The sequence below is a fragment of the Mesocricetus auratus genome, unplaced genomic scaffold (genome assembly GCF_017639785.1).
Source record: "Mesocricetus auratus isolate SY011 unplaced genomic scaffold, BCM_Maur_2.0 Super-Scaffold_100008, whole genome shotgun sequence".
NCBI classification, from domain to species: domain Eukaryota; kingdom Metazoa; phylum Chordata; class Mammalia; order Rodentia; family Cricetidae; genus Mesocricetus; species Mesocricetus auratus.
In genome coordinates, this window is record NW_024429192.1 from 33,148,552 (window position 1) to 33,167,249 (window position 18,698).

The 18,698-nt window shown below is 38.3% G+C and overlaps 1 protein-coding gene across 2 annotated transcripts in view; it reads left to right on the top strand.

Moving 5' to 3' along the window:
• The window catches only part of Epha6 (EPH receptor A6), an 863,593-nt gene that overhangs the window by 324,952 nt on the left and 519,943 nt on the right, over positions 1-18,698 (top strand). For both annotated transcript variants that reach the window (XM_040750609.1, XM_040750610.1), the window contains one exon: positions 18,270-18,425. In XM_040750609.1, coding sequence (XP_040606543.1) covers positions 18,270-18,425 — 156 coding nt within the window. The remainder of the gene's footprint in view (positions 1-18,269; positions 18,426-18,698) is intronic.

Here is an 18,698-nt window from a genome sequence, read left to right on the forward strand (position 1 = left end):
TATTAAATAATATAAATGCCTATGAGTGACAATGTCAAGAAATTCTCTCACTGTTCTGCTTAGCAGTTTTCTGTTTGTGTCTTCAGATGTAAATAATTCATTAGAGATTTGGTTTTTTCATAGTTATATATTATGTATGGAAATTGAAAGTTATCCGAAAGCTTAAAATTTGTTAACAAGTTTTAGCAAACTTGGCCTCTTAATCAGAGTTCTGTTACTTACACTGTTTCACTGATTCATATTAGTTTATCTCCTGCGAAGAAAATGAAACACAGTCATTATTGATTTATTAAAGAAACCATTCCTGAGACAATATTATTAGGGAGGAAATTCACCTTGAAAGGAAACTGGAATGGAAATATTAATTCATTTATGGTCATTTATTGATCTTTTTTTTTTGTTTTGATTTCAAGGTAAGGAGACAGAATTCCACTCCATGTAATTAAACTTCCTGCATCTTCTGACAAGTCACACTGCCTCAGTGTCCTTGTTGTGACGCAATAAAACACAGTGAGGAAAGCTAGTCTAGTTTCCTACCATAATTAGGAAATACTGCAATCCAACCAATAGTGGAGGGGCTACCTTAAATGCCCTTCCCTATAACGTGATTGACGACTTCCTTGTGTGCCATCCTAGAGCATTAGTCCAGTGGCTGAAGGAAGCAGAGGCAGACACCCACAGCTAAGCACTGTACTAAACCCCTGGAACCCAGTTGCAGAGAGGGAGGAGTGATGAGCAAAAGGGTTATGACTTGGCAGGTGAAACCCACAGAATCAGCTGACCTGAACGAGGGGGAGCTCATAGATCTGAGACTGATAGCTGAGAGGCCAGCATGGAACTGATCCAGACCCCCTGAACATGGGTGTCAGTGAGGAGACCTCAGCATCCTTTGGGGCCTCAGGCAATAAATCAGTATTTAGCCCTGTCATCCAGATGCACTTTGGGAGTCCATTCCACGTGGAGGGATGCTGTTTCTGCCTGGACACATGGAAGAGGGCCTAGGCCCTGCCCCAGATCATATGACAGACTTTCGGGTTCCCCCAACAAGGGCCTCACCCTCCTTGGGGTTGTGGGAGGGTTGAAGGGGGTTAGGAGAGGAGGGGAGGGAGAGGTACCTAGGATTGACATGTGAAGCAAACTTGTTTCTAATTTAAATAAATTAAAAAAGAAGTCTAATAAAATGAAGAAAAAAATAAAGTGCTGTTATATGCAGCAACACATAATCCCTGTACCCTCTAAACTCAGCAAACACATAAATTACCTAGTCCTGAATTAGTAACGGCATGCAGATACATAAGGACCAGAATCTACATCACTAGCTCATAATTTTTATCACTGCTCTTGGTAAGGTACGAGGCACTGTAATGGGTACACATAGCCCAACATGCTAATGATGCTGTTTTCACACCTAGTGACTCCGTGCAAGCAAAAACAACCATAAGGAAATGATAGAGGAATGGAAAAAACAAAGGCTTAGGCAGTAAGAAAAATTCTCAAAGACCACATATAGACAGGTATTGCTCCTCATATAGAACTTGAAATAACTCTTCATGTGGTAAGACTTTAGGATACATACAGGAAGAAAGATAACCCTTATAAGTAGAATCACAGTGCTCTATTAAAATTAATTGATTAGCACTTATTTTGGCATAACAAATAATAAATTGATTGTTTAACATTTTGAAGATGTTTAAGGTTCAAGATCTGATATTGTGTGTTCTTATATTGTTGTCTTCCAATCCCTTCTTCCAGTGGGTGCAGTTGGTGTCCCTTCCTCTCCTGTTAGGCACGGGTCCAAGATTCTCTTCTGGTGTGTGCAAGCAGGTCTGATACTCTGATGGGTCTCAAGGTGGGTGCAGGCAGGTCTGAGGCACTCCCTCTCTGAGGGGGCTGGAGCTAAATTAGCACAGTGCTGTCAGCAGACTTGAGGTTGCTTGGTCCACCAAAGTGTTTATTGACCTGCCTGCAATCACCAGGCCAGGAGATCCCAATCTCACCGCTGCCTGAGAGGGGACTGGAGTAGCCCAGCGATCTCAGCAGATTCATGGTTGCTTGGTCCACTGGGGGCACGTCTACTTGCCTGCAATGCCCAGGCCAGGAGATCTCAGAGTGAGCAAGCAGAAGTCAGGGCCGAGGCAGGGACCCAAGATCACCTCTGCCATGAGTGGGGGCGGGAGTAGCCCAGTGATCTCAGCATACATGTCTTTGCTTGTTCCACTAGGGGTGAGTCCATATCTGAAATTTTTCAACTTTAAAAATACAGAGCTTTGAAGTGAATAATTTAATATTAGAAGTAATACTGTTAGTTTTGCTTTCTTTTTCTTTTAATTGGTTTTTATTTATATTTATATTTTTTGTGTAGCACTAGTTTTTAAAGAGATAATTTCTATTTTTTAATCTTGTACTTTTCTTTTTATTAGAGCTGTTTCATTTTCTGGTTAAATATTAATTCATTCTGCAATGCTAAGGTTTTTTTTTAGTATATTATGTACTTTGGCAATATTCACTCCTCAATATCTTTTCCTTTCTTTCTTCTCCTTCTCTAATCTCAATAGTTGTCCTTTCTTCTTGTATAATGTATACACATGTAACATATATATGATTTTATGTAACTACATAAAATCTTGGTTTGGCTTATTTTGCTTAAAATGATGACTTCACGTTGTACCCATTTTCCCACATAAGACATTCTCCATGACTAAATAAAATTAACTCCATTGTGTACATTTCCATTTTTTATCCATTTATCAGTTGGTAGACCTTTAAGCTGATCCCATAACTTGGCAATTGTGAACAATGCCATAAAACATACAGATTAGCAAGTATGTCTGTGCTATACTGATTGACAGTCCTGTCATTATATGCCAAGAAGTGCTGTAGCTGAGTAATTTGAACACTCTATTTTTAGTTTTCTGAGAACTTCCATACTGATTTTTCATAGTATATGATTCATTTAAATTCCACTAGCAGGGTATAAGGGTTCCCTTTTCCCACAACTATATCAGAATTTGTTTTTATATGATAGTCAATCGAATTGACTAATAATTTTGAATATTTTTCATATGCTTGCAGGTAATGTATATTTTTAACTGTGATCTATTCCTTACTGTAATTGCATTTTTAAATTATGTCAAGATTTCATATTTTAGTACTTCTACCCCACACTCTACCATATCCAACTCATTCCATGCCCCACCCACTATATATGCCTCAAATTTATGAGCTCTTCTCATTTAATAACTATTGTTACACACACAGAAACACACATGTGAAGAAATGATTGTATATTTACATATGTTTATTTCTCTCTCTGTGTACTGAGTCCATTTATTGTTGTTTATACAAATCCTACAGGAGAAACTACTATTTTCATTTTCATAAACCAGTATAATTTTAAACTCTCCTGACTTAAAAGCTTGTATTAATTTCATTAGCCAATTTATAAATGTGTTGTTTGGTTTGAGAATATTCTTATTTTTAATTATTTTATTAGTGCTTGAATATGAGCATGTGTGCAAACAAACATGATATGTCTGTAAGCATCCTTAACACCACATGTGTGTAGCAGTCACAGGAATATCTTGTGGAGTTGGTTCTCTCCTTGTACATTTATGCTTTTTCTGGAGATTGAATTCTCATACCAGGTTTGTGCAGCAAACACCTTTACCCTCTGAGTCATCTTTCCAGCCCCTGTTTTGTTTTTCCCTTTTTAGATTTTATATATATATATATATATATATATATATATATATATATATAACCTCTGTACATGCATAGCTAACTGTATATTTTTATGGACAGTGTCTTCACCACCAAATTGTTTCCTTGGCTGTATAGAATCCTTTAATTTATGCAGTTTCACTGACAAATCCTTCACAATATATCCTGAACCATTAGTGTTCCTCTCACAAAACCCTTGTCTGTGTATCCTGAAGTGCTTAGTGGGCAGGTATGGTTTTTCATAGATTGAGAAACATCATGCCAAGCTCTCCTGGCATTTATTATTCTTCAGTTGTCATTGTTTGAAGCATTAACATCACATCCATCTACCTTGTCCTTTGCTTTCTGTTTAGTATACCTTTAGTAAATTATTAAACTCTATCAACTTGTTCCATACTACAGAAACCATATATTTGTTTTCCTGTATCTGAAAACCTCTGTGGCCTGTAGTACAGAACGTAAACTTGCTTGTACAATTTTTCAAACTAGAAAGCAATCATCTTTTTTCTTTTTTATTAAGAGTTTCATATACACATACAATGTGTTTTGATCAAGTCCATGTCAAGTTCCTCCAATGACTATCCTCTCTCTCTCTCTCTCTCTCTCTCTCTCTCTCTCTCTCTCTCTCTCTCTCTCTCTCTTTCTCAAATTAAAATGAAGTTATAGTGGTATTCACCAATGACTGGTGTTGAAGAACTGAAGTACTTAAGTTCAGCTGGGCAGTGGTGGCACACATCTTTATTCCCATCACTCCAGAGGCAAAGTCAGGCAGATCTCTGTGAGTTTGAGACCAGCCTGGTCTATAAGAGCTAGTTCCAGGACAGCCTCCAAAGCCACAGAGAAACCCTGTCTCGAAAAACCAAAAAAACAAACAAACAAAAAAAGAGCTAGTTCCAGCCTCCAAAGCCTCAGAGAAACCCTGTCTGGGAAAAAAAAAAGAATTGAAGTTGAATTTGAGATTCAACAGAACAAGAGGACTCTAGACAATTACACATCAGGAGCCATTTTCTTGGGTTCTATAAAGCTTTTTTTCAAGATAGCTCAAAGTTCAAAGGATAAATAGAGAAGCAATGACAAAAAAATGCAGAGAAGTTTTCATCACTTTCACCAGATAGGCGCAAAGGGCAGAAAGTCTCTGGGCCTATTGGGGGCTGTTTACATATTATCCTCAGATGAACTAAGTGAAAGGAAGGAAGCATATTGCCTGTAGCATTCCTTGGGCAGATAGAGGCACTTCTCCCAGGATAATAAACAAAGATCTAAGGGATATTGTATTAAAGTCTATGTTATACTCAGGCTACACAATTACATTGTTTCTCCTTTTACTTTTCTCCTGGAACACCTTCCATGTCCCCAGTCCTTGCTCATTCTCAAGTTCATATCTTTTAAAAAATGTGTTATTTTAATATATGTATATATGCATAAAACATAAAGAGAACCTGCTGAGACTATTTAGGTTGCCCGTATGCATGTGATTTCAGGTATCACATATATGATACTTGATATTAGATAACCAGAGGCCACATAAATGAGCTAACTAATTTTTCTGTCCCTGTCTCTGTCTCTCTCTGTGTCTTTCTTGCAGTTTTCTGACCAACGTTGGGCACCCACAAGATTTCCCATATCTCCCATAGCACACCTTCTCATGTTGTCGTTATTGAGATCTTGTTTAGGAGGCCATAATGATAAGAAATCCCTGTCGTATGGGCAGAAACAGTTTCATTGCAGAGTTCCTGTTTCTTTGGCTCTGATATTTTCCACCCTCACCATGATGCTCCCTGAGCTTTAGCTTTCATTGTACTGCAGATGTATTGTATCCACCCATGCTGGGTACCCCACAATCAGCTCTGAATTTTAACCAGTGGTGGTTCTCTGCAAAGATCTCTGCTCCAAAGAGAAGCTTCTTTGGTGAGACAAGAGTTAGAGTTAGTATCTATGGGTATAAGGATAAGTGTTTAGAATGCAGTTAGAAATTACACTGCTTTACTAAAATGGTGGTTGCTGGTACTCCTCCAAGTTCCATGACTTCATTGACTCCAGGAAGCTGGCTCAGTTTCTAGTACCAGGCATGATTTCCCTCCTGCTGAGCTGGCCAGAAGTCTAACTAGGTCCATGCTAGTCACTGTTGCCATTCTTAGACTGCACTTAGACTGCTTCTTTCCCTCCTTTGGCCACTTTCATAATATATTAGGGATCTATGAAATCTAGTACCCAGGAAACAGCCTTTTAGGGCCATATCCAACTCAAACATCAAGTCCTGTTTCCAAAGTATACATGAATTACCTGTAGGTCTACTATTATCATTTAACCTAAAGTGTTTATGTCTTCTCTCCTTAGAGAATGGGTCTTAAGCAAGCTCTCTCACATACTTGAGGAACAAATAATAACAGTGGTTAATTATATGCTTTTAAAGTTATTCCAATGTAGATTTATAGAAAATATTATATCTAAAAATTCCATATACATTAGATAATTCTTGAAACGATATGATTATTATGTCAATTATCCAATTCAAAAAGATATATATATATATATATCCATGTAAAAATGAACACTCACTCAAACCTGGGAGGTGAATACATTCATCGGGGTGTCATTGGAGACAGATGTTCTAAAATTGCAGTTTCCTATATGAAAACATAAATTATAAATACCTTTAAAATAGTCTGTTCTTGGTGATTGGTATAACAACTGTTATGTTAATTTCATGTCATCTTTTCATATGTTCTTTTCCTTTAAAGACATCATAGGAGAATGTAACTTGGCAAAAGAGACAAAACATTTTATTATTTAACTTGATACCCACTAAAAACATCAATTTTATTTAGCTATTGATTTAGCAAATATTTACACCTAATATATGCTCAAAGTATTTTCTCAGAAGAATGAAGTTTTAAGTCAAACTTGTATCTCAGCCAGACATGATGGTGCACTCCTGTAACCACAGCATGTGGGAGGTGGACACAGGAAAATCAGAATCACCCTCAATTACAGAAGCAATTTGAAGGTAGCAACGGATACCTTGTCACATCAATAAAAATCCATAGCTCCCACAATGCCCCAGAATCTGACACTACAATGAAACAAACTCCCTGAAAAATACTCAAATAGTCAGATGTGATAGGACATACGTATAATTCCAGCATTTAGGAAGCAGAGGCAGGAGGGTTGTCATAAGTTAGAGACCACTAAGGGAAACATGGTGAGGTTCTACCTCAAAGTGTTATTTTAAAACCATTGAAATTTTTCTTTAAGAAAAAGACTCTGAATAATGAAAGCATTAACAGTGTACCTTAGAAAAGGAGAGGAACAGTATGTCCTAATAATGCAGCCAACCCCTTTGACCCAATACCTTATTACCACATTTACAAGTCATGTCCCAGTTTAAGGATATTGGACATGCAAATACATAAAATGATTTAATTAATGGCTTAGGAGTTGAGATAAAGATGCCTGCTAAGATCTCCTATACTACTTAATATATTTATTCATGTATGGACAGGTATATAGATTCTAAACAAGTTTCATATATGTATTTCTTCTAATTGTAATATAAACTGGGAGCTCTATAGAAGAAAATTATGTTTACATTTAGCATTTTTCCAAATATAAGACTTATAGGTTCATGAAATGTTGTAGCTGACTTACAGAATAGACCCTGCTTACCATGAAAATTGAATTTTTCAGACACTAGCTTACAAATGATTTGGCTGTGTAACACATAGCAAAAGAAAACTCCAGGTTGAAATCACCAGTGTTTATACAGAGAAAGGCTGTGTGAGGGAGAGTTTGTGAGCCAAACTGAGAGAACATATTCTGATCAGACACATCATATCTGTAAGACAGCACATCCTTGCTTCTGCTGATTACAGAGCCATACAAATCTATTGCAAGCAATGCACTGGACATTCCAAATCTTGTCAGTTTGCTGCTGCAGCAGCACATAATATAGTACCCTTGATGTGCCCTTGTAATCTAAGACTATCTCACAGCCAAACCATGCTGAATATGTCAATACAGACACTACTATACTTCAACTGGATGGATGATTGTGTTGTAGTTTATTTTAAGTCTATGTTTCTACATTATTCCAGTGAAATGTAGATCAAGACATCTGTAAATTCTTTAGTATGCTATTACCAAGATTGTAATATGTTACTCTTTATAACTCCATGACTTAGCTCATGCATCAGGAGCACATCGTGGTCCCACTGCTAGCAGTCCCACAAAAGACCAAGCTACATAACTGTGACCAAGATACGAGAGCCTAGTGGGGTCCTACACCTGCTCCCTAGCTATCTTTCCATAGTTCATGAGCTCCCACAAGCTCAGGTCAACTGTGTCTAAGGGTTGTCCTGTCATGACCTTGACGCCTCCATCTTGCTCATATAATCCCTCTCCACCCTCTCTTTTCAACTTGTTAATAATTCCATCTGAAAATTCTCTCTGGTAAGAATTAAAGTATACAATTTCATAGAACTTATAGTAGTGTTCTACATGTTTGCCAACATAAATGGCTAAAAATTAATATCAGATTGAAGATTAGGTCCTAAGCTTGTTGTTAAACCACCAAAAGACATAGCATCAAGCTTCCCTAAGGTGACAGAGTATGTGACACTTGGAGCAGTGTTGAGAAGGTTTTGTTAAAATATTCAGATCATTCACGCAGTCCATTCAATGATGAGTCTGTTCTGCAAATTCCAAGGTTGTGTCTTGCTTGAAAATAAGGCAGTGCATAAGATAATTTATTAAACTTGCAGAATACAGTTAAATTTTCATTAGTTTGCATAAATCTATAGTTTTACTTTGTACCAAATTTATGGCTAAGAGAATACAGATATATAAAATGAAACCTTACTTGTCAATTAAAGTCCATAAAAGTGTATTTATTCTAAAAGTTATTTTAAACTTAAATGCCATAGTTAGTTGTCCAATAATGGCCATCACCTATAACAAAATAAGACTACCAGTACAGGGATTGGGGCCCTAGTCCAGTCACATAAACTCTGACCTGCAATTTTCCCTGCTTACAGTATATACTGGGACAAAGGTGTCACAGAAATTATGACTGGCCCAGCTTGAGACCCATACTGTGGGAGGGAGTCCACCCCAGAAGATGCCTAGAGAACCATGACCCAAGGGTGGGACAGCACAATGACCTATGATAGGAGAAAACATGACTGGAAAACAAGAAATAAAATTAAAGAAGTGATTCCTAATGATATTCTGCTATACTCAAAGATTGTTGCCTAGAACAATTGTCATCAGAGGCTTCACCCAGAATCTGATGGAAACAGATGCAAAAACCCACTGCCAAACATTAGGGGGACCTTGGGAATCCTGTGGAAGAGGGGAAGGAGGATCATGGGAGCCAGAGTGGCCAAGGGACACCACAGTAAAACACAGAGTACACTGACCTGGCTTCATGAGGGCTCTCTGAGCCTGAACTGCCATCAGAGAATGTGTACGGAGCTAACCTAAGCCCTCTGTACATAGGCTGCAGTTATATGACTTGGTCCTATTGTGGGACTCTTGGTAGAGGATCCAGGCGCTGTCTCTGATTCTGTTACCTGTTTGGGGGACCCTTTCCTTCTTCTGGGTTGCCTTGTCCGGCCTTAATAGGAGAGGCGATGCCTAGTCTCATTGCAACTTGATATGCCATGGCTGGAAGATATACATGGAAGGCCTGTACTCTTCTGAAAGGAAGGGAGAGGGAGTGGATGGAGGCAGAACTGGGAGCAGAGGAGGGAGGGAAACTGTGATCAGGCTGGGAAAATTAATGAATTGATTAATTAATAAAAAATTACAGTTCACTCAGCCCTTACCCTGAAAAACACAACACACAAAAGTTTCCACACATGTTAAACCACTGGTGTACCTTAGGGTGATGTACCTTAGGGTGATGTACCTTAGGATGATTTACCTTAGGATGGTGAACCTTAGGATGATGAACCCTAGGATACTGTACCTTAGGATGAAGACTCAGAAGACAGTTGAGATAACTTTAGGCCTTAAGCTACTCTCTTAACATATGGCTTTGAGTACGTTTATCAGACACTTCTTAAAGATCCACCGCAAATCTTAGTTATAGATTATTTGTGAAGAAACAAATCTTGTGAACAATACCGACTATATATTTTTTGGCCCATAAACCTGTATCTTTGACAGAGAGAAGCACGGTGGCTCTTCTCTTCTACAGGAAGTGTTCACCTTCGGTTCTGGACTCAGAGCTAAAGTGTCCACACTCCAGAGCCCATATGCTTGACCAGCAAATCGGTGTCTGGGAGCTCAGCTGCAGCCTAAGCTCCTCCCTGCATTGTCCTCCCCCTGGGTGCTTACACTCTGCAAGCATGCTTGCTAGGTTGGAAAACATCCAAGAGAACCAGGTGGACTCACTATCCACATTTAGTAGCTGACTGGGAAGTCACACTCCTTATGAGGTGTTTTAAAAGGGCCTTTGACAAACTCTTTCTACGAGGCTTCAATAACCTAGATACCCAAGCCACACGACTAAGAAAGAGAATTTCAGGTCAATATCCCTCATTAACATTGATGCAAAAATACTCAATAAAATATCAGCAAATCAAATCCAAGAACAGATCAGAAAACTCATCCACCATGATCAAGTAGGCTTCATCCCAGGCATGCAGGATTGGTTCAACATACGAAAATCCATCAATGTAATCCACCATATACTCAAGCTGAGAAACAAAAATCACATGATCATCTCACTGGATACTTAAAAAGCCTTTGACAAAATCCAACACCCCTTCATGATAAAGGTCTTGGAGTGATCTGGGATAACAGGAACTTATCTCAACATAGTAAAAGCTATATACAGCAAACCAACAGCCACCATCAAACTAAATGGACAGAAACTCAACGCAATTCCTCTAAGATCGGGAACAAGACAAGGTTGTCCACTCTCTCCATACCTCTTCAATATTATACTTGAAGTTCTAGCTAGAGCAATATGACAACAAAAAGGAGATCAAGGGGATACAAATTGGATAGGAAGAAGTCCAACTTTCACTATTTGCAGATGATATGATAGTTTATATAAGTGGCCCTAAAAACTCTACCAGGGAACTCCTGCAGCTGATAAATACTTTCAGCAAAGTGGCAGGATACAAGATCAACTCAAGAAAATCATTAGCCCTCCTATATACAGAGGATAAAAGGGCTGAAAAAGAAATCAGAGAAACATCACCCTTTACAATAGCCGCAAACAACATAAAATACCTTGGGGTAATGATAACCAAACAACCTGCCTGCATACTAATGCTCATGGAACCCTGGGCTGACCAGGGTACTGCCTGAGTGCATTCTGCCAGGTGACAGGGGAAGGCCACCATAATGCCGAAATCCTTCCAGGGGGTAGGTATTGAAAGGGGAGGGACGATTCCATGTTAATAATTAATAGTAGCTCAAATGTCACTGACACATGTGTCAGGCTAACTGGCTAACTGGTCCACAGGCTTCTGGGGATTTTCTTGTCTCCTCCCCTCAGCTTTTCACAGGATGTTAGGATCACAGATGTGTGATACGCACTGTGCCCTTCTTTACTGGGTTCTGGGGTTTATCTCAGGTGCTCCTGATTACACAGTAACACTAAACACTGAGCAATCTAATTAGCCCATAACAGTGTGTGTGTGTGTGTGTGTGTGTGTGTGTGTGTGTGTGTGTTTCTCTTATCTTTATAAGGACCCTGCCAGAAAGTTAGATTGATTTTTTTAAAGAGGCATATTATTACTATTTACAAATTAATGTTATCACTTTAAGAATTTCCCTTTATTAGTTATAGATTATTTGTGAAGAAACAAATCTTTCTATTTATTTACTCTTAAGTTTTTTTTGTTTTCGATTCCTTAGTTTTATTTTCTGCCCTCCCTATTTCCATGACATAGCAATCCAATTTTTACACCTGCATAACAGCCTTGAAGTAAGAGATACTCACTGCCTTTGACATTTCTGAAACTTCTTTAATGAATTCTAATATTTTAAGACATGATGAAGATCACATACTTTAAAGTCATTCAGGCTTATGTAAACTTGCAAACTAAAAGGTACCGGTGAGGAAAATTCATTCAGCACATTAGTATCACTTCCTGTCAAGATAAAATTTAAAATTTCATCAGATGGTCAGAATTGCATAGCTTGAAATTACATCTAGAATTTCTAGCAGCCTTTCAAATTCTAGGTATCCTTAAAGTCACTGGTATCAGTGCTTATAGCCGGGCTATTTTACTTTTAAAGTGAAGTGTAAGTAGAGCTGGTTATGTGTTTCTTGATTTTTCCATTAGCAGAGTTATCACTTTTGTTTATGTGCTTGCCTATATATAACTGTCTACTTTGTGTTGCAGCTTCTTATTTTATTTTTATGAAAAATAATGAAATTTCAAAATTTAATATTTTACTCATTTATTTTATCTATGGATATCATGCCTGCATGCATATCTTTGTGTTACATATGGGCATGGTGTTATTAGATACCAGAAGAGTTCATGGTAGATATCCTGGGACTGGAGTTACTAACACCATATGGTTGAGAACTACCATATGGGTGCTAAAAATTGAACCCAGAACCTTTGGAAGAACATCCATTGCTCTTCCAGTCCCTCAAAGATTGTTGAGGAAAACTGTACTGCACTTTGCTCACCACATTAGTATTAGTGATAAGTTCATTATTATACTCACACTGAGTGTGTCTATAATCAATGCTAAATTTGTATGACAAGTATCATGTTTAAGCAATTCTTTCAGATTCCTCGAATTATAAATATGTTGGTGAAGTACACACCTGTTGAGTTTATCTTAAGTTATACAATTTGCATTAATTGTTTATATTCTGTGTTTTATAAATACATTTTCATGATACCTATTCCTCTTGCCTCTCATCTCCTTGATACTTTTAACATTATAGTCAAAGCAATTTAAATCAAGAATTGCTTTCATAAAAATTTATTAAATAATAGTTTATTTATAATTTAACCATTCTCAACTAAATATATTCTAATTATATGGGGAAATTCAGCAAAGTAAAAATTTTGTATTAAATATAGTTGGTTGACATCGAACTCGTGATCCTCCTGCCTCTGCTTCCTTCAGCAAATCCTGAAGGAGGCATTTAAATGCCACAACCAGCATTTAATTTTTTTTTTTTGGAGACAGGGTTTCTGTTGAACATACCATTTTACCTCTATTCTCTTAAGATATTTTACCAATAAGACCTAGGGTGCACAAGTTTCCATTAAAGCAAATAAAAGAAGTAGAAAGGAGAAAAGGAAATACATAGAGTGAGAAAGGTTAATATGTCAACATAAGTCAGAAACTGAAACTAAAATGGAGGAATGAGAGCTCCCTTAACAGAAGAATTTTGCATAGATGACTTCATGGAGCAAAGCCACTTTGACTTAGGGCGTCTAGGCTGAGTAAACCTGAAGGAGTAGGAATGTTTTTTTTCAACAGCATGTCTGGGTTAAATCATATTGGATACTACCAGCTCTACATAAGATGCAATAATTTAATAGTCTCAGCAAAAGTGGTTATTGAATATCTATTTACCTTTAGCATGCAGTTTGATGGCAGCAGAATTGTGTTGGATATTGCAACATTTTACAATAAGAGTTGAATCAAGTAAGTAAATAGTTAGAATAAGGACATTATGTAGAAAAGTCTTTAAGAAAAATAAGAATTTAAGGGACTCAGCAGTCTGGCATATAAATGACACCTTATATAAACAAGTACTTGCTATATGAAGAAGTCATTTTTAAGACCTGAAACATCAGATGGGTGAATGGTGATATATCAAACATTATAGATGGACAATTTTCACCACTTGACATACAGAGAAAATTTCCAGTATATAGCAGAGGAAGAACGACTCTGGCACAATCTGGCAGTATCTCTTCTGTGGATCGTGGATGGAGATGCAGTGAGAGCAAAGCAACTGGGATTTGCAATACTGTTTGAGGATGGACATTGTAGAAGAACAGGGAGGTTCTGAGAAGAGATTCCAGATGGCTCTTTCTGAGTACTCATTGAATTTTACAGTAAACAAAACAAAAATTGTTTTTCAAGACTTATGTATACTGCCATTCTTAAAGAAGCAGTAAAAACATTGAAAGGGAAACAATGACTAAATATCACAAAATGAAAACCAAAGCTAGAAAAATATACTTAAGGCCTAAGCTGTAGGGGCTGGAGAAATGACACAGATGTTAAACACACTGGCTTAACTAGAAGGCCTGGGTTTGGTTCCTACACCCACACTGGCATTCTCAATGGTCTGTAAGTACAATCCTGGGAATCCAACATCCACTTCTAGCATTCATGGACACTGCGCACACACAGTGCACAGACTTACATGCAGGAAGAACACCATATGCATAAAAATAAAAGTTAAACATTATTAAGAATTATATAAGATTTGAGTAACCATATTAAGAAAATAATATAGCCATCTCAATTAAAGGGCAAAGACCATTCGATTGTATTTAAAAGAAACAAGTGAGTAAGTAGAGATACAAGACTAAAAATTGTGCTACCAAAAGAAAACAAATGTCAAACCTAAATGCATGGTAAAAATAAACAATTGTGAGCTGGGCGTTAGTGGCGCATGCCTTTAATCCCAGCACTTGGGAGGCATAGGCAGGCAGATCTCTGTGAGTTCCAGGCCAGCCTGGTCTAGAGAGCGAGTTCCAGGACAGCCTCCAAAACAATACAGATAAACCCTGTCTCGAAAACAAAAACAAAACATACAAAAATAAATGGTTGTAAAACTGGAATTAATGTAGTTTAGTCACTATAATAGCTGCTGTGGTTTTCGGCTGTATTTTACTAAATGCAGGCTGAGTGTATAGCTTTTGTGTGTTGATTGTACCTGGAGAAATCTGTAAAGTGATGTGGTGTATGTGAGGAAAGACAAAAACGCTAAAATCTTTGCAGTAGTGAAAGCCAACCCTTTGTAGATGCTCAATCAAGTGAGGAAGAATATAAATGCTAGTCTGGTATGTCAGAGTACGTGCATTTTTAAACATTACCCACAAAGCACAATACAGTATATACGTATTTCAGACTTGGTGCACAAAGAGCTTAAATCACATGTATCATATGTTTATGTAATCATTAAAATGTTTAATATATTCTTCTTAGCTTTCGTTTGTACACAATCAGACAGAAGGCCAGGCATGGGCACACAGAAATCACTTTCCATTTTCTGCTGTACAAAGCACAACACTACAGTCGTATCAGGTATTTAGAAATGCAACTAGAGTGACTTGGGAGAAAATTTGAGCTGGAAGAAAGCAGAGGCAGGCATTCTGAGATTATTGCATCAGGTCTAGACATAGATTTAAAAAACAGATCTATATGATTCTGGGTGGATGTGGGTACAATAATTGAATGTAATGAGGATTTAAACTGTAGGTACATTTGCACAATGGAGTACTATTCAGTGGAAAAAAAACAATGGAATCTGGAAATTTGCAGGCAAATGGATGACACTAGAAAAACCATCCTGAGTGAAGTAACCCAGTCACAAAAAGATAAACATAGTATGTACTCACTCATATATGGATTTTAGACATGGATCAGGGCAGTGCCAGCCTACAATCCCACTGCCAGAATCTGGGAAACAGAAACTTCATCTAGTGACTGATGGAACCTGAGGCAGTCACCCACAGCTAAACACTGAACTAAACGCCTGGAATCCAGTGACAGAGAGGGAGGAGTGATGAGCAAAGGGGTCAAGACAGGGCTGGTTTAACCCACAGAAACAGCTGACCGGAACAAGGGGGAGCTCTTGAACCCCAGACTGATGGCTGAGAGACCAGCATGGGACTGATCCAGACACCCTGAATGTGGGTGTCAGTGAGGAGACCTAGGCAATCTTTGGGGCTGTGAGTATTCATCGCTGGCATACAAATGGAATTTGGGTGCCCATCCCACAATGAGGTATGCTCTCTCAGCCTGGACTCTAGGGGGATGGCTTATGCCCTGCCCTTAAGGAAATAACAGACTCTTTTTTTTTCTTTTCTTTTTTTCTTTTATTATTATTTTTATTTTAAATAGCTTGTTTTACATGTCAATCTCAGTTCCCTCTCCCTCCCCTCCTCCTGCACCCCCCACTATCCTCCCCAGCCCCCCACCCTATCGCCATTTCCTTCCACATAGGGGATATCTAGAGTCTGTCATTTCACTCAGGGTAGGGTCCAGGCACTCCCCTAAGAGTCCAGGCGGAGAGAGCATCCCTCTTTGTGTTATGGACACACGATGTCTGTTTGTAGGCCAGGGATAAACACTGATCCACTGATCAGGGCCCCATAGGTTGCTCAGGCCTCCTCACTGACTCTCACACTCAGGGGGTCTGGATCAGTCCCCAGCTGTCGGTTCAGGGTCCAAGAGCTCTCCCATGTTCAGATCAGCTGTCTCTGCTGGTTTTGCCAGCCCATTCTTTGCCAATTTGCTCACCGCTCCTCTCTCTCTGTCACTGGGTTCCACGGGTTCAGTTCAGTGTTTAACTGTGGGTGTTTGCCTCTGCTTCCATCAGTCACTGGATGAAGGCTCCGAGATTCCCCCTTGGAGGACCTCGCACTCCCTGGGGAACAGAGTGGGGAATGGGGGGGGTGACTGGGGGGCCGGTTGGGGGAGCATGGGAGGAGGGGAGGGAGAGGGAGCTGCAATTGACATGTGAAGCAAGTTTGTTTCTAATTTAAAGAAAAAAGTCTACTTTGATATAGTAAGCCATATTTATAAAATTGGAATGAATTATAAACATTGTAAAACAAAATATTTCTCTGTACATTTAAAATAATATTTACATATTACAAATAAAGTGTAGATACTCAACATGCAACAACTCAGTTACATATGTGTTTCTATATACATTGACCTTATCAGATTTTAAATTTTTATTAGAAAAAAATTATGTAACTTCTAAGTAGAGTCAATTTAAAAATCATTTTTGACTTTGTTAAAAATGCATTCTCCTGGAACCCAGTTACAGAGATGGAGGAGTGATGAGCAAAGGGGTCAAGACCGTGCTGGTAAAACCCACAAAGACAGCTGACCCGACAAGGGGGAGCTCTTGAACCCCAGACTGATGGCTGAGAGGCCAACAGGGGACTGATCTGGACTCCACAAGTGCAGTGTCAGTGAGGAGGCCTCAGAAATCTCTGGGACCTTGGATCGTAGACTAGTGTTCACCATGGCATACAAATGAACTTTGGGAGCCCATTCCACATGGAGGGATGCTCTCTCAGCCTGGACACATGGGGAAGGGCCTAGTTCCTGCCCCGGATGAAATGACAGACTGTAGAGACCCTCCCAAGGAGGGCCTCACCCTCCCTGAGCAATGATGTGGGGATTGGGCTGGGGGCTGCGGGTGGGGGGTAGGACTGGTGGAGGGACAAGGGAGGAGGGTGGGAGAGGGAGCTGGGATTGACATGTGAAGCATGCATGTTTCTAATTTAAATAAAAACATACATTGATTAAAAACTTTTAAAAATGCATTCTATACTAAATTATTTTACCTTGTATAATTAAGAAGCAGTTATTTCTTTGACAAAATATAAAACCTTGAGTGAATGAGCATCATCTCAGAATTTATAAGAATGCTATAGGTCAAGTTTAGAAATCACATTCTTTTAAAAGAATGTTTTATTATGACAATAATGACAAATTAATTATATATTACTTTCACAATCAGGTTTCCTTAATTTGTTACCTGTATAACACCGTATAACTGTGTCAAAAAATGGACAGCTGCAGATATGTGCTTCCTGTTGAGCCTTATGCTGATATGGTATAAGGAGTCTTACACATGTGCCACCACTGCCCTGACTTTTTTTTATTCTTTAAGACAAGGATTTTTTTCTAAGTTTCCAAGCTTGCCTTTGAACTACTTCTGTAGTCTAGGTAGGCCTTGAATTTACAATACTCTTGCGTTAGGCACCTGAGTAGCTGTGATTAGAGATCTGCTTCAGCATATTTACCATGTGGAATTAAGAATTTTCTTACTGTTAATTACTCAATCCATTTACCAAAAAATATTTTAAAGCTAAGCATTCAAAGACAATATAGTTCTATCATAGACAATAGAATATTTAACCACTAGTATAATTGTTAAGGATCTACCTTAGTCAAAATATAAACCCAATAGTATTCAAAGACTGAGGTGTAAATGAATTAGAGAAGAATTTTGAGCTGTGAGACTCAACGTTATTTAATACTATCTCCTAAAAATACACAAAACAATCTCTTTTATGGCCAAGTATGGATATAGTCACAGATACGTAGCCAAGTATTGTGTGTGAATGTGGGAATTATAATGTATACATTGGCATGAGTATGTTTACTTTCAAAATCAGTTTAGCTAATTTTCTAAAATTATAATTGTTCTAATAATTGTATATATTACTGTTTATGTTGACTTTGTTGTATATGTATGAAATTGAATTCCGAGATGCAAAATATGGTTAAAACTTGTAAAAAACAGAAAAACGTTAGCAGTAATAACTAAAAAGGAATTGTTTTCCCTGTTTACACAGCTTGCAGACCAGGATTCTATAAAGCATTTGCTGGGAACACAAAATGTTCCAAATGCCCTCCACACAGCTCAACCTACGTGGAAGCAACATCTATCTGTCAATGTGAAAAGGGTTACTTCAGAGCAGAAAAAGACCCACCTTCTATGGCATGTACTAGTAAGTCTATGCATTTTGTATTTGAAAATTCTGTTTCTATTCATCTTATTCTCTGTGTTTAAAATTTTTAAAAATAAGTAAATGCACAAATCCCATGGGCTTTAGCAAAGCCCATCAAGTGGAGGCAGAACCAAGATCCTCCTCTAATATCAAGTCTGGCCAAGGTAATCAAGAATAGGGAACAGTGTCCCCACAGCCAACTAAGCACTATGGACAGGTCCTGATGCCACTGTTAGGAGCCTTACAAGGAGACCAAGATATACCACTGTCACA